We start from the raw sequence: 15605 nt of genomic DNA, 5'->3' as shown, positions 1-15605 counted from the left end.
TTTGCCTGTGTAAATCTGCAGATTCCATGCATAACTGGTTTTTGCATCACAGGCTGCCCAAATTTTTATACCGTATTTCCCTGGCTTACTAGGCATGTACTGCCGGAAAGCGCATTTTCCACGGAAAGGGACAAAACGTTCATCTACTGTTACCTCTGGCCCTGGGTTGAACATCAGTGGAAGGAGCTGTACCCACCTTTCCCAGACATCCCTGATGGGAGCAAGCTTGTCAGATTTTTCTCTAGTTTCTCTGTTGTCAAATCTAAGGACTCTTGATATCATTCTAAATGACTGAAGTGACATTGTTGCCCGGAAAATATTTCTGCCTGTTGACGCATCCCAGAGACTATCAGTGGCCTCATTGCTGGATTTGTAAACACCAGCAAGAAGAAGAACACCAATATAAGCATCCAGGTATTCCTCATCAATGTCATTCCACATGTCGCCATGAACCTTTTTTCCTTCAAGGTTTGTCATAGCAATCATGACTTTCTTTAGTGACAATGGCATAAACAGATCAAAACATGTCTTGATGTCACTGAATTCCAGGGGTCATTTTGATGACATTTGCAGCAGCTGCCCTGCCATGTACAGTAAGTCAGGAGGTACGGAGCTCCAAAAGATGTTAACACTTTTGGATTTGAACGTTTCAGCAGGAGTGAGTGCAGCTTCAGCATCGGTGACCTCCTCATCAGACTCATTAGATGTGTCTGTGCCTTCTGGTAGATACTCTACAATGTCTTCCTCCTCGGAAACCTGCTCATCTGTATCACTATGCTGTTCTGTGTCCTCTGCCTCATTTTCAGAAAAGATATGATCCAGAGCTTGGCTTACTGTAAATCTTCTTCTCATTTTTGACTGCTGCAAACAGGAGATGTGTACTCTGCAAGTCACCAACGCTAAACTAAATTTGTCTTATGCAAGCCTTCCATGTCTGAACAGGTCTGTCTGTGTTTGTTTGTTTTGTTTGTTCAGGTAAGGAGACACACAGGCAAAGAGAGAAGACCCTCAAAGTGTGTTTAGGATTTTGGTTTTGACCCTAACTATTGTTTTATAACCTTAAATTATAACTGGGTCAAAACTGACCCTACCAACACAAAGGTAATCATTTTCACCAGAGCATTTTATAATTTAGTACAATTGTTTTATTTTTTGTTTTATTTTAATTAAATACAGATTCCTGACAAAGTCAAAAAGCCTTGATGCAATAAACAAAATTAGGTAGTAGTTTTATGCATTTAAAAAGTAAAACGGGTCGGTGCTGACCCTAACACAAGAGGAAGGTTAGGCAATGAGGAATGTCAATGAGAATGTCCATTTAAGCGTGATCAGTTGCTTGTATAAATAATTTGCAAGCGATGAAGATACGCCGCTTAGGCCTGGCCACTCATCTAACAGAATTTTGGGAAGCACTTGTGTGTAATGAAGTAGCGCAGCTGTGATGTCTGGTAAGCCCCCTGTTTTCAAGCCTCATCTCAAACTCACATATTTGTTCAGGTTCTCAATGTCCACTTCTGAAGGTTCCTCCTGTGACCGCTTGATAGTTGAGGTTTCACCAAACGTCATGTAAAAATCAGCTCAGTTAAATGGTGACAATTAATGCCATTTTAGTATTAGTTTCCAGCTTGGCATGTCTGGCTGAGATCCTGGGCAGTGTAAGTTGAGATGTGTTAGGCACAGAAATCATTAAGGACAATCGAGAAAATATTCAACACACAAAATGAAAAGTACGTACATTTATGAACTACTTTGTTAAGCAGCATAGAGTTCGTGTCACTGCCTTACATCTCCAGAGTGTTCTGCTTACACAAAGTGGAGGATGTTTTACTGAGGACCAGAAGATGAAACGTTCTTCTGAATGCCAGGTTAAGGTTGTTGCCATAGGGTCAGAAAAGATACTAAACAAAATCCTAAATTCATAGGATGCTAATCGCTTTTTATAACAACAAGAAACAAGGATGTAGGGTTGGGGCATCACCCAATGAATCTCCTTTATTATGACAGTTTGGTAACCCAAAAAAATAACAAAATTAGCAAGAAACTTTACACTGCCGTGCTGATCCGGAAACGTCTTATTCAGAAGTGAGTTTCAGATTAACTGCCGACATTGGTGAGGTTGGCTGTTAAATACTTGGGACCAAAAGGGGAGTGTTCATCAAGACTCTGCTGTTCATTTCTGAGGGCCTAAAAAGGAAAGGCGCAAATGACAGCTCCAGACTGTGACTTGGTGTGGCACAGAAAATGCACGCCCATGTGACACCATGAAATGGTAAAGCAAATGCAAGAATTAAACCTCACACTCGCGGCCCAGTCAGAGATGACTAGGAAATGACTAGGAAATACTCAATGCGGACCTTTGACTGTGTCGTGATGGTGACGTCATGTGGACTCACATCTGGCTTGATTTCAACAGCAAAGCTGAACAGTTCCTTTTTCATTTAACAGAGAAGCGACTGCAACACAAAACGGTGATGTCTGTAATAAACAAAATAGTATGAGGAAAAAGACAAGGAAATATTTTAACTCTAAGGAAACAAAAGCTAAAGAAAATAACTAAGGTCAGCAATGAATTTGGGAGTTACATGCTGTTATACTTCACACTTAGAAAGGCAAAAAAGATGGGAAACATTAAACAAGCCAGAAAGTTGTAAGCAAGAATCAAACGTATTCTTTGTCTGATTAAAAGTTGTAAGCCAAGAATCATAGTAAGAAAAAGAAGCAAGGAAAAGTTAGGAATGGGCGGCACGGTGGCGCAGTGGTAGCGCTGTTGCCTCGCAGTTAGGAGACCCGGGTTCGCTTCCCGGGTCCTCCCTGCGTGGAGTTTGCATGTTCTCCCCGTGTCTGCGTGGGTTTCCTCCGGGCGCTCCGGTTTCCTCCCACAGTCCAAAGACATGCAGGTTAGGTGGATTGGTGATTATAAGTTGGCCCTAGTGTGTGCTTGGTGTGTTTGTGTGTGTTCTGCGGTGGGTTGGCACCCTGCCCAGGATTGTTCCCTGCCTTGTGCCCTGTGTTGGCTGGGATTGGCTCCAGCAGACCCCCGTGACCCTGTGTTCGGATTCAGCGGGTTGGAAAATGGATGGATGGATGGATGGATGGAAAAGTTAGGAACCGGGAAACAGCATTGCTGTACAGTCCATGCAGGCACAAAGGGTTTATGTTTCACTTATACACAAACTCGGACACATCTAATGCAGCAGTCTTTACAGCAACTCTTCGATCACGTCACTTATTTAGCCTCCCAAAACCGTCATCATGGCCTCGTCACGGAAAAAACAAAATGGTGATGGAAATAATACATTAAAGTTTAAAGGAAGCTAAAGGCAACTTGAAACACCCCTGGATCGCGACGCTCAGAAGTTACTATCACAAAAATACTACAGAAAATACTAAGCTGTTGCTCCTTCTCATTCATTGGTCAAACGTCCTGCCTTCAATTCAAATGCTCCACCCCATGAGAAGGGGCTTCCCATTACGGAGTTACTTATTTAACAATATTTTAGTAATAATAAATGCATTTTGCATGTAGTGAGCATACAACTGCATGATATGCTGTGCAAATTACATGAGATGAGTAACAAGAGATTTTTTCATGGACTTTTTTAATCATTTGCTGTTGTCCCGTATTGATCACGATTGGGTCGTGTTCAATCAAACACTTTAACACAGTGGTACCTTGAGATACGAGTGCTCCAACATACGAGTTTTTTGAGATTTTTTGCCTTGAGTTACGAGCCAAAATTCGAGATACAAGCCATCAAAGAGCCTGTCGCCACACATTCCGAGGAACTGATGACGGAGGACTTGACGGAACTACAGACGCAGCAGCATACGGAGGTTCTGCAGGAGATTGGTATCACAGAGGAGCCAGAGGTTATCTCTTCAAGTGAGATAAAGGAAGTGTTGGCAATGTGGGAAAACGTTTCGGACTTTATTGAAAAGAAACACCCTGAAGAAGTTGCAACTGGTTGTGTGGCGGCGCTATTTAATGACTCTTGCCTAACTCATTTCAGAAACATTCTAATGGGGAGGAAGAAACAAAGCTCCTTGGACAGGTTTCTATTGAAACGCCCTGCGAAAGAAAATGACAAAAGCATGGAAAAAAAGAAAAAACTAGTGAAGAAGAAAATTAAGTTAAGCAAAAGTGAAGTGAAAGAAAAAAATAATACAATACGCTAATCGGCTTCGCCAACATCAGTTTATTTCTTTAGATTCTCTTTTATGTATTAGGTTTTATTTTGTTTGTATACAATATTTGTTCATTATACATACATTTTTCTTACGTTGAAAACATTTAACAAAAATTTGGGGTGGTTTTTTTAGGGGCTGGCAGGAATTAATCTCATTTCAATTAATTTCAATGGGGAAAACTGATTTGAGATACGAGCATTTTGACTTATGAGCTCGGTCACGGAACGAATTAAACTCATATCTCAAGGTACCACTGCATATCCATTCTTCACAAAAACATGAGATTACATTTTTTTTTATTGGCCATCAGTACAAACTCCTTTAAATAATTTAAAGTTACAGTGAAGAAACAGTAAATACATTTTAGGCACAAAAAGGTCAAATTTTAAGAAAAGTCAACGCTTCACTGGTAGAACCGTTTTCATTTAATTCTTGTTTCAGGATGAGCTGAGCTCCAGAGGTCATTTCTTTCTCAGTTAAGGAGTACGTGTTGTTGGCACCACACTTCAGAAAATTCAAACCCGCTGTATCTTGCTGTACTCTTTTGTTTTCAGGTCCCGCAGATCACAGCTGGTGTACGGGTTACAGCTGCCGCCGAAGGCTTTCAACGTTCCACACCATTGTGGCCACCAACAAATCCTTTTCGGTTTACTTCACAAGCACCTCTCCCCAGTCTCTTCGACTGATGCTGCTAAATGCTGACAACTCCAAGGTAGGCCGTTCACCAGTTTCAAAAGATTAAGTTTGGTATTGTTCAAATCAAAGTTATTTTTTAGTAAACATGGTATACGCTTATGAATTTTCCAAATTCAAATGTGTTCTAAAATGCATCATTTTCTAGAAGTTTTAAAGGATACCTTGCCCTGACTGGCACTTTACAATGGAGGCAATGGGGCACGAAGCACCAGTAAAAAACATAAGCCTGAAACTTACTGAATGGGCCTCTTTGAGTTTAGACAAAAGAAAACAAGCCTTCCGTGTTTATGACGCATGTTTGTGACATCAGAAAGGACCTGGAAGTCATTAGTTTTATCACATATTCCTACTATTGTTTTTCTCAAAGTAAGCGTACGTTCTATTCACTTGTGTAAGTTTGCACATAAATAGAGGAGTAAATGAAAACAAAACCAACCACTTGGCACCACAAGCTTACTGTGATTTAGTCTGATTTGGAGGAAACCACACCAAGGTGGGGTGAAAGGTTAGCGGAAGGCGACAAACACTCAGGTAGCGCACACAGCTGCTTTTCTTTTAAATTGGCTGAATCTCATAATATTGCTTAGTGTATTTTACAGTGTGTGTGTAGTTGGAAGATGCAGATTGATATTTGAGAACTGTCTTGACTTTAAAAATGGATGTATTTGGTAAATTTGAAGGTTTTTGTTTTATAGCGGTACCTGTGCCCCATTAATTTCAGTGTAAATGTGGACAGGTTATTCCTTTTGTTTCGTATGGCTTTGTTTTATTTGGTGTTTAACGGGGTGTGACTAAGGACTCCAAGCTGTTCCTATTTCCTGAACACGATAAATCAGCAAATGCTAGAAATGTGTAATTCACATGTTATTGGCACACAGCAGCTCATCTTGGACCACATACAATATCATCACCATGATGTGGCCCTTCCCGGTTCAGGTTCCAAACGTTTTCATCACTCCACGTAGATGTGAGTCCAAATGTTTGAAAGATTTTTGTACATTTTGCTTTGAAATACAAGGCATAGAAAATATAGGAGTACATTTAAAACAGACCGATGCCACCCCACCAGATACTGTATGTCGAGTCTTTCAGATGTAGCACCATTAAACTGCCCAGACCACTCCTGGGGCCTCATGCATAACGCCGTGCGTAGAATTTGCACTATAACATGACGTAAGCACAAAAGCCGAAATGTGCTTACGCATAGAAAAATCCAGATGCAGGAATCTGTGCGTTCGCCAACTTCCACGTTCTTCCGCTACATAAATCCCGCTCAGTGTGGAAAGTGGAAATAAACGCACGCGCTTGCTGTCCCGCCCCAACTCCTCCCAGAATTACGCCTCTTTGAATATGCAAATCAATATAAATAGCCCTTAAGTCCAGCATTCTGTGAAAAGGCAATGGCAAAAGTACGAGGAAAAATAGAAGAATTTCAGCGAATACCAAATGGAGGCAAAGAAAAACGTACTATTTAAACAGTTATATAAGCAGCAAAAGGAAGTTGATCGAGTGACATAGCGTGTCGGAGAAACTCCAAAGCTCAAGTTGACAAAGTCGCACAGTGCCCGAAATAAAAAAGAAGTTATCACATATCAAAGTCAGTGTGAGAAGGTGACTCGTAGCCCACCGTCTGAGTGTCATATGAAAGCTTATTAGGGTACAGTGAAAAAAAAGGCACACAGTGGGGAAAAAAGCACGAAATGTCAACTTTAAACACGCAGTTTATTTTGTCATTAAAGTAGAACATCATAAACTTCATCTTAATATCATTTAATTTACTCGTTTCTCAAATCCCATCGGAACTAAAGTAGCACGTTAAATGCTTTGTTGTGTATTTGATCTTCTATGTGCTCTATGTGCCTGAATCACTACGCGCTCTTCCTCCGACAGGACACAGACTCCATTACGTTTGTAATATTACAGCTCTCTGAATAATTAAAATACTGAGAAGTATACGTGATATCATTTTCATGATGATATGAGTTAAAGCATGTTATTAAACATGGAAACACGGTGGTGCAGTGATTGTTCATGTCTTACAGCAAGATGCTTGCTGTATGCATGCACGACCTTCAATGAAATGCTTTATTACAGAAGTGCTGTCTTTTTCAAATGTACTAACCTCCAATTCCTGTCCTTACTTTTCTTTCTCCAAATACCCAATCGCCACACAATCAGCTCTTTAATAGACGTTAAGCCATCTGTAAGCTTAGAACGCCGATTCTTCAAAACTTTTAAGGAACATCGAAATATCTTCATAATGTTTAATTATTCTATCCATCTATCCTTCCAGTGTCGCGCCAGCCACAGCATGAATATAGCGCGAGGCAGGAACAAACCGTGAACGAAGCTCAAGCTCGCTAGTGGATGTGGATCTAAGAAAGGGTGACCACACAGGAACAGTAGCACTGCTTTGACACTGGGTGCTGCCAGTCTGCAAAACTGAGCAGAGAACTTGCGTACGACAGGGTTTGAGGTACAGTAGAAAAGTGCATGGCTTTACACCAAGTGTAGGTTTTATACATCGCAATTTGAACATGGAAACGCTCTTATGCAACATTTCTGTGCGTACGCACCGTTTATACATGAGGCTCCTGGAGACAGGAGTCTCCTGTGTTGTAATTTCAGGACCACTCATGTTTAGTTACTTTTAGAAGCCCCCTCTCTGTGAAAGGACCAGGCGTCTTTGGTAGCTTCTGGGCCCAGGTATCCCATTAGAGTCCCACCTTTCCCCAGGTGCACTATTATGGTAGACCACCCTCTGGTGTCTGATGCCAACCTACACTGGCATGTGGAGGTTTTTATTCTGTTTCTCTCAATGGTAGTGGTTAGTGATCACTCTGGTGTCCTTCTCACACCTGCTGGTTTATCTTCTCCTGACATAGTCATGCCAACGAAATGGAAAGCCTGAATATTGTCACCATGCAGTATAACTATATTTTGGAAATTCTTTCTCTTTTTTATGTTCAGGCTGTGCGTGTGGCCATATTTTACTCGAATCCTCAGCGCTTAGATGTTTACACCAATGATCTACTGGTTGCTCCGACAAATGCGGTATGGAACAGCAATCACAATGATTACACTCTCAGATCCCCGACTTTTCCTGGTAGGTATCAAAGTGCCCTCTCATTTAATGCTGTTAGTGTGACTGACTATCATTTTTCAATATTCACATCCATGTTGACACCACACAAGGCATAAGATGGGGAGATGCAGTATAAAAAGGGCAATATTGGGCTTCACCATTGGCTACCATATCCATCCAACTAGCCTCTATAGTTTACTTCCATAAGTCCATCTTCATATTACCAGGCACAAGAGCTCACCCTTTCCCTGAGTTTTCAGAAGGCTCCTCAGCTGTGGCAAACATCATGTGTGACTTGAGTGCCAAAGAATGGGCATTGCAGTGATCCCCAGGACTTCAGATCAGTTGCTCTCACTTCATACATCATGAAGACCTTTGAAAGGCTGGTCCTAAAACAGCTCTGACCCCTGGTGTCAGAACATCTTGGTCCTGTGCAGTTTTCCTATCAGAGAGAGACAGGTGTGGAGGAAGCTCTGGTCTACGTTCTCAACAATAAAGTCTACTCCTTCTTGGATGAAGCCGACACCACGTTCAGGCTCATGGTCATTGATGTTTCCAATTGCATGCCATCATGAAAAGTCCCCTCCAGAAGGAGTTCTCTTGGAGTACATTTAGCCATGGGCTCATTCCTCTACTGTGCGCTAAGAAGCACTTTTGGGAGTCTTTACTGTGGGCCACTATCAGGCAAATCAGTGCTACTTCACGACGTCTAAGACTAAATATTTTCACTCTTTAATTTGCTACTTCTGCACACTATACATGTATTATTTACGTTGATATTTATCTATTGATTGATTGTATTATTTGTCCTCCAGGATTATTAAAGTTCATCTAATCCAAGAGAAGAGCCTTCCCTGAATGGAAGGCCAGTCCATCTCATGGCACACCTGAACGTAACACCGGGACAATTCAGACTCACCACATGAGCAAAGCTTCACGGGTTAAACTTGGGAAGACCTTGGAATACTCCAAGAAAGCCACAATGTTTGAGTGTGTCCCATGATGCTCTGCCCTCCTACTCAAGGAGGACCTGAGCACTGTACCTGGTGCTGCCATGATAGACTTCTTCATCACTGTCTTCTGAGGACACAGTAATTTTCTGTGCTGTGTCCCAAGTGTGGCGGACATTTAGAATATTTGTGCTGCTGGAGTCGAGTGGCACAAAATCCTAGGCGTGAAAGAAGTGTCAGCACATCACAAAAAGATTTTGTAACTTTTATAAAATGTTTGGGGTGACGACTCCATCCTCAACAGATGTGTTTTTATGCTCTCGTAAACTCTTTACGGCCTTATAACCTCCATCACAGTTTTATGTGTGTTTTCACCTGTAACTCTCCATGATCGTCATTCGTAATTCAGTGACACTAACTGTGCCTTTGCTTATTTTTTTTTTTCAGATCAGTTTGTTCCTCAAATGAATTCCACAATTTCTGGATCGAATTACTTTGACAGTGACTACAAAATGCTAAATGTTTTAGTCCGAGGCCCGACTCCCATTGTGGTCCGCACATCACCACTTCTCTTCATTTCATTCAATATGCCCTTCATGACTGTTGATGAATTTTTTGGTCCAAACCTTATTAAAAACTTAGCAGCCTTCCTAAAGATCCCTGCAAGCAAGTTACGCATCACCAAAATAGTCCGAGCGAGCAGCCGGCGAAAGCGTGCAACTGGGGTGACTGTGGAGGTGCAGATAGCAGAGCCGCCGAGTCAACAGGCCACTCAGACGCCAACTGCAGGTATGTGGAGGGGTTCTCAGGGGGGTCCTCATTATGGCTGTAAGGAGACACTGCAAGGAGACCATTAACCTTTGTATGCTGGGAGCAGGAGAAACGCAAGCTGAGGTCTAAAAGCGAAAGTCAGTCCATTCTTTCAAATAAACTTGGAACGTGACCAGACAAATCAGATACAAGAAATGAGAGTAAGAGATCTAAAACTGAAAAGGCAAAAAGTTTATTTCCTCAAAAACCAAAAGTTGATCAAAAGAGATCAAAGATTTGTTAAAAGATAGAAATCAGAAACAGCAGCCTTTCAAGGCTTATCCATTAAACTCCAATAAAACTTGGCGACTCAAGCCAGCCTTTAAATCCTTTACCTAACAAGGTTAAGGTCACAACCTCTGTGAACAACTGATGGACACATCATGGCATTGGGATCCGCAAAAATGGTGTTATTGGCAAAACGGAAATGAATTTTAAAGTTTGTTAAGGTGAAAAACCACAAAAACAACCCTCAGATGTGGAATTTCTGTTTATCAAAACTCTAAAATCAATATGCAATTAGCAAGAACCTCTGCTAGAATTTGGACAATCAATTTTTGAAAATGAGAGATCAGAGCAGAGGGAATGCTACAGAACTGCTGAGATCAGCTGGAAAGGTCTCGGCGTTCAGAAATATTTCTTGAGTGTGGAGAAAACTGAGAGATGGCACTGATAAGGAGGTGGCAAATTCGTAGTCAGGGAACAGACGAGAAATTTAAAACCAGAAGTGACAAAACTAAATCAACAGCTAACCAGAACAAGAGCACAAATAACAAACAAGAACAAGAACATCATTTATTTCTTGAGCACATTTTCATACAAACAATGGAGCTCAAAGTGCTTTACGTGATGAAAAAAGAGAAAAAAAGAATAAAATAAGGGAACACAATTAACATCAAATAAAAATGAGGTCTGGTTGCCAGGGAGGATAGAAAAAACAAAAAAAATCTCCAGACGGCTGGAGAAAAAAATAAAATCTGCAGGGGTACTGAGGCCACAAGACCACCCAGCATCCTCTAGGCATTCTACGTAACATAAGAGACCTCAGTCAGTCCTCATGGTATTCAGGGTGCTCATGGGAGAATTTGATGATGATGGTCATGTGGACTTTTGGCCTATAATCCATCAATGTAGGAACATCATGGTGCAGGTCGCCACCACAGAAAACCGGTAAAAGAACAGAAGAGAAAGTAGGGGTTAGTACGGATCTTGGAGCCACCAAGAATAGTAATGATAATTCATTGAATATTCAGAGCATCAGGATTTAACTAAGGTGAAGCTCTGAGAAAGCCACGTTACAGTAATGTGTTTAAAAGAGCTCCACTGTATCAGCCTGGCGAATTCCTATTGGCAAGCTATTCCAGATTTGAGGTGCCTAACAGCAGAAGGCCCGCCCGCCTCACCACTTCTTTTAAGTTTAGCTCTTGGAATTCTAAGCAGACCCTCATTTGAAGAACTAAGGTTACAATCTGGAGTGTAAGGTGAAAGACATTCTGAAATATAAGAAGTCACAAATAAAGAAATTCAAGCTAGAAGTCGCCCTGCTCCCTTGGGTCTCTTACCCTAAATAATGACTTCTGCAAAGTCTGTTTTAAGAAAAGATCCAATACTGGGATATTAGAAGCTGTGCTGGACACGGTAACACATTACGAGACCCTGTGTCATGTGACCATAGATGGTGATTCATCATAAACATGGGGAGGTAAGACGCAAAAAGCTCTACAACCTCCACCTTAATAAAAGACTGAGTATCTGTGTGTCTGTCTGTGGGTCAGTCCGGTTGCTATGACTTTGTTATTCCAAAAGATGGCGCATCACAAACATTTTTAGTAATAAAATGCATTGCATTTCTCATTCCAACAAATGGCACATCAGAAAAATTATCATCCACTTTTACAAATCCCATACCAAATGGCATTAAACAGAGACCTATGCATTGCATTTGTCATTCCAACAGATGGCACATCACAAATACTAACACTGCTTTTACAAGTTTCATACAAATGGCAGATAAAAGAGACATATGGATTTCATGGTGGATTGTAAATGTTAATGGTGGGTTGTACATTGATTACTTCAATTTCAACCCATTTTAGACTGGTAGTACAGCATGTAGATAATAATCTAGCAGCAATAATAACCCTCCATCTAGTGTAGTTCAGGAGAAAGGATCCAAAAAAAAATAACAGGATTACAAAATGATTAACACAGGACTGCAACTGCAATTATTATTCTTGAATTTCATTGACTTTTGTATTTAAATTAGTGAGGTGATGATTGCAATTGTGTTGTCACCATAACTGTAAGCTACCTGCTAGGCTAGCAGGTTAAACAGAGAGTTCCCCGTCTGAAGATTAGTTTATACGGCTGCTCATTGGTGATATTTTTTTACACACATTCACAGATCACAAATTCCATATCTTTAAAGAAAATGTGAGAAACAAAAAAGAAAAAACTCCGGTGTCCAGACACCCTGTTTAATGTCCTGAATTGAAAACCAAATAAATAAATGACATAATGATTATTATTGTCATAGCTGATTATGGGTAAAGTAATTCTTCAGAGTCGAAGCTCTGTCCTCTTCTAAAGCAGGTCCTGGAATGAATGCTGACTTCTGGATGAGTTCAGTGATTTAGATATCTGGCGGGGCCAGAGGTCCAGTCACTTGTCTTCCAGTGGCTTCTCCTCCAGTCCAGAGGAGATGGAAAACATGTCAGTGGCTGCATTTGACCCCTTCTCTTCCCACCGTGACAATCCAAACCAGTACCTGTGAGATTAACCCCCAAACTTTAAATGAGTGACAGGAGAGTCTCTTGGTTGTTGGGGGTGTCCTGGGGATTCAGCTCATCACAATGGCTGCTGCCATTTAAATCTCGGTGCAATGCTCCCCTCACTATCTGTGAGTAGGATGTCAAAAACAGCACATTTTTCCTGTGTGTGTCTTTTTAGTGTTTTTTGATCTTGAGTCCTTGATATTCTTTTTGACTACGATCTTTGGAATACGTTGTGGTTTTGGCATCGTGGTCATATTGACTCTCGGTTTTCACCCTTTTTCTGTTCTATGGTGATTTGAACATTTGCTGTTTTTCTCACTGTTCAGTTTGCTGACAATAAACCTTGTAAAGTTCCTGTTTGTATCTCTTGCTCGCGTTGTTTTGCTGACAGTAATTCCTCGAGACCACACACATGTATTTTCACCATTTCATCCTTTGTTTTTGTCTTATAGGGCAGCTACAAGTTCAGGATCTGGTAAAGATTGCAGATACCATTGGACAGCTAGCCATTGCTGGAGACCTCAGTTCAGCCGTTGGGTATAACGTCACATCTGTTAGCATCACGTCGCCACCACCGAGTCCAAGTGACCCTGCATGGGCTGAGGTATGTGATGATCACAATGAAACCCCCTTTTGTAACTGGAAAGCATGTTGTAAGAAAGCCACAGGTGATGTGAGAAGGGTTAGAGAAGGGTTAGAGTTAAAAAATGAAAAGATCTCAAACTTAAAAGGTCAGACGATTCAAATCAAAGCAACAGAAAAAATCAGACACCCATCAAGAAAGTGGCTGGAATGAAAACCACTGAGCCACCTCAGCCCCCCGTGATCTGAGTTTGGCACCCCTGCATGTGCTTGACCAGACTACACAATGGGCACCAGACACACACAGGGCCTGAAACACGCCATTGGAATGCTTTGTGGCAATAAACGGCACTTAGCCGGAGGACATTAATGTTTCTTTAATATTAATAATCATTGACGGTGTCTGCTTCGAGTCAGACCAACCCAAGCCCGCTAGTTAAGTTTGTTGTGCATTTCTGAAACTTTTCTTTACTTCATGTGAATGACTGGCATAGAGGTGAACATAAATATGGCTGGCGGCTTTCAAGCCAAGTACTTCTCTGTGATTTCGCTTTTTCATTGTTTTTCAAGATGGCGTCTGCTCCAGTGACGACGAGAGACAACATGACTGTAAGTTATGTGTCGACTGTGACCAGTCTGGTGATTGTCATGCAGCCGATCGTGGGACGGCAAGGAGGTCTACTGCTTCAGCAGCCATCCATTATGGCTGTGGACCAGAAAGTAAGACAAGTCACACCTGAGAGTCAGAAAGAACACAAACAAGGCTGATTTGAATTGGCAAGAACAATAAAAATGAAAGTAGGATAGTGAGGGGCATGATAGATAGATAGATAGATAGATAGATAGATAGATAGATAGATAGATAGATAGATAGATAGATAGATAGATAGATAGATAGATAGATAGATAGATAGATAGATAGATAGATAGATAGATAGATAGATAGATAGATAGATAGATAGATAGATAGATAGATAGATAGAGAGGAAAGGCACTATATTGGTGACTGGCATTTTGAAACCAAAGTGCTACCACAGTTTGGCTGGTGCATCAGTAAAAGGTGCAGGCTACTTTGATGAATCCAAAACTGGAATAAGATTTTGTACACTTAATAATTCCTTGACTTCTTTTTGTATTTGCCATTGTTTTGTTGTTCTCTGCCTTGATCTCATGAAACATTAAGACATTAAACTTTGTGCTTTTCCATAATAGCTGAGCTGTTCTAACGCCTTTGACTGGCAGTGTATAGTGAAGCCTTTGTAACGCCGTGGATCTGAATGTTTGTTAAGAATCTGTTTATTGTTTTGCATACATTTTGAAAGTTATTTTTAAAAAAAAAAGATGATGGAAGCCTGATTGCTCCCTCTTTGTTTTCCAGGGTGCCTGTGTGTCTGTCGGAGTGACGTCCATCGTCCTGACAGCAACTCTGAAAGACCAAAGTGGCCAGGACATTACAGGTCTTGAAGGGAACACCACAATCCCATTTTCAAATTGCTGGGCAAATTACACGGACCTTTCCCTCACAGTCAAAGGCAGGTGTCTCTTGTAATACCACAGCCACTAAGCTGTCATGTTGATGGGTACACATTTTAGTGAGAAGATTTTATTTACTAAAGTGCACCATAGGAAATGAATTAGAAATTGCAGGAAGCGAGAAATCACGCAGCTCAACTTTTAGTCACAGAGCATGTCACTTAAAGACTGCAGTGAGGATGTCACATTTGACAATTGGCAGTTGCAGGGGCTAACTGATTACACAATGGCCTGTGGCCTGCAGAGGGCACTCCTGCCACCCAGACCCCACACAGAGAAGACACAGGGCACAAGTTCAGCACACATATCTTTTATTTTTTCACCTTGTGAAATGCCTTCCCCCATTTCCCACCTGCACAGCACAGGTCAAAGCACTAAACACGGCACAAAACATACTTCTCTTCTTGTCTTCTTTTTCTTCTCTCTCTCTCTGCTCCTCCTGTCAAGCCTCGTCCTCCACTTCCTGACTCTGGCTGCTTTTATAGGGCACCCCAAAGTGCCTCAGGTGTCCGGTGATCTTCTTCTAGCACCACTCCCGGATGTGTGCTTCACCAAAGGGCTCAGTCGTTCCTGCAACGCCACCTGACGGTGCCCACTGAGCCCTGTGCTAGTCCGAGGCACCAATGCAACCCAGGGAGGCTGCCATTTGTTGCTCCGGGGGAGATGATCCCTCAAATCTGCTCTCTCCCCTGGTCCATCTATTATAGAGGGCCCCGGATGTCCTCCACAAGCCTTCGTACTTTTCAGCACAATTTAAGATGTTCTGTGGAGGTCAACACATCCATCAGCTGCCTGCACAGCTCATTTCTCAGTAGAGTGAGTTAAGGCACAATCACGGCCCATCTCTTTCATTTTTGTGATTGTATGACAGACACGAAACACAGGACGGAAAAGCCCCTCTTCTGTCTGTGATGCCGCCCTTCTTTACTTGTGCCTGAGTTGAACGCATTAAACTCCGAGCTCTTGCACATTTATGAGTTCCGCCCC

At 41.7% G+C, this 15605-nt stretch overlaps 1 protein-coding gene across 1 annotated transcript in view; it reads left to right on the top strand.

Annotated features, from left to right (window-relative positions):
* Positions 1–15605, top strand: part of LOC114641880 (fibrocystin-L-like) — a 78044-nt gene that overhangs the window by 55915 nt on the left and 6524 nt on the right. Inside the window, exons 29-34 of the mRNA XM_051935589.1 lie at positions 4743–4900; positions 7855–7990; positions 9367–9708; positions 12956–13107; positions 13656–13805; positions 14464–14621. Of these exons, the coding sequence (XP_051791549.1) occupies positions 4743–4900; positions 7855–7990; positions 9367–9708; positions 12956–13107; positions 13656–13805; positions 14464–14621 (1096 nt within the window). The remainder of the gene's footprint in view (positions 1–4742; positions 4901–7854; positions 7991–9366; positions 9709–12955; positions 13108–13655; positions 13806–14463; positions 14622–15605) is intronic.

The sequence above is a fragment of the Erpetoichthys calabaricus genome, chromosome 13, assembly GCF_900747795.2.
Source record: "Erpetoichthys calabaricus chromosome 13, fErpCal1.3, whole genome shotgun sequence".
In the NCBI taxonomy this organism is placed as follows: domain Eukaryota; kingdom Metazoa; phylum Chordata; class Cladistia; order Polypteriformes; family Polypteridae; genus Erpetoichthys; species Erpetoichthys calabaricus.
The sequence above is the reverse complement of the archived record's forward strand: the minus strand, read 5'-3'. Positions and strand labels throughout refer to the sequence as shown.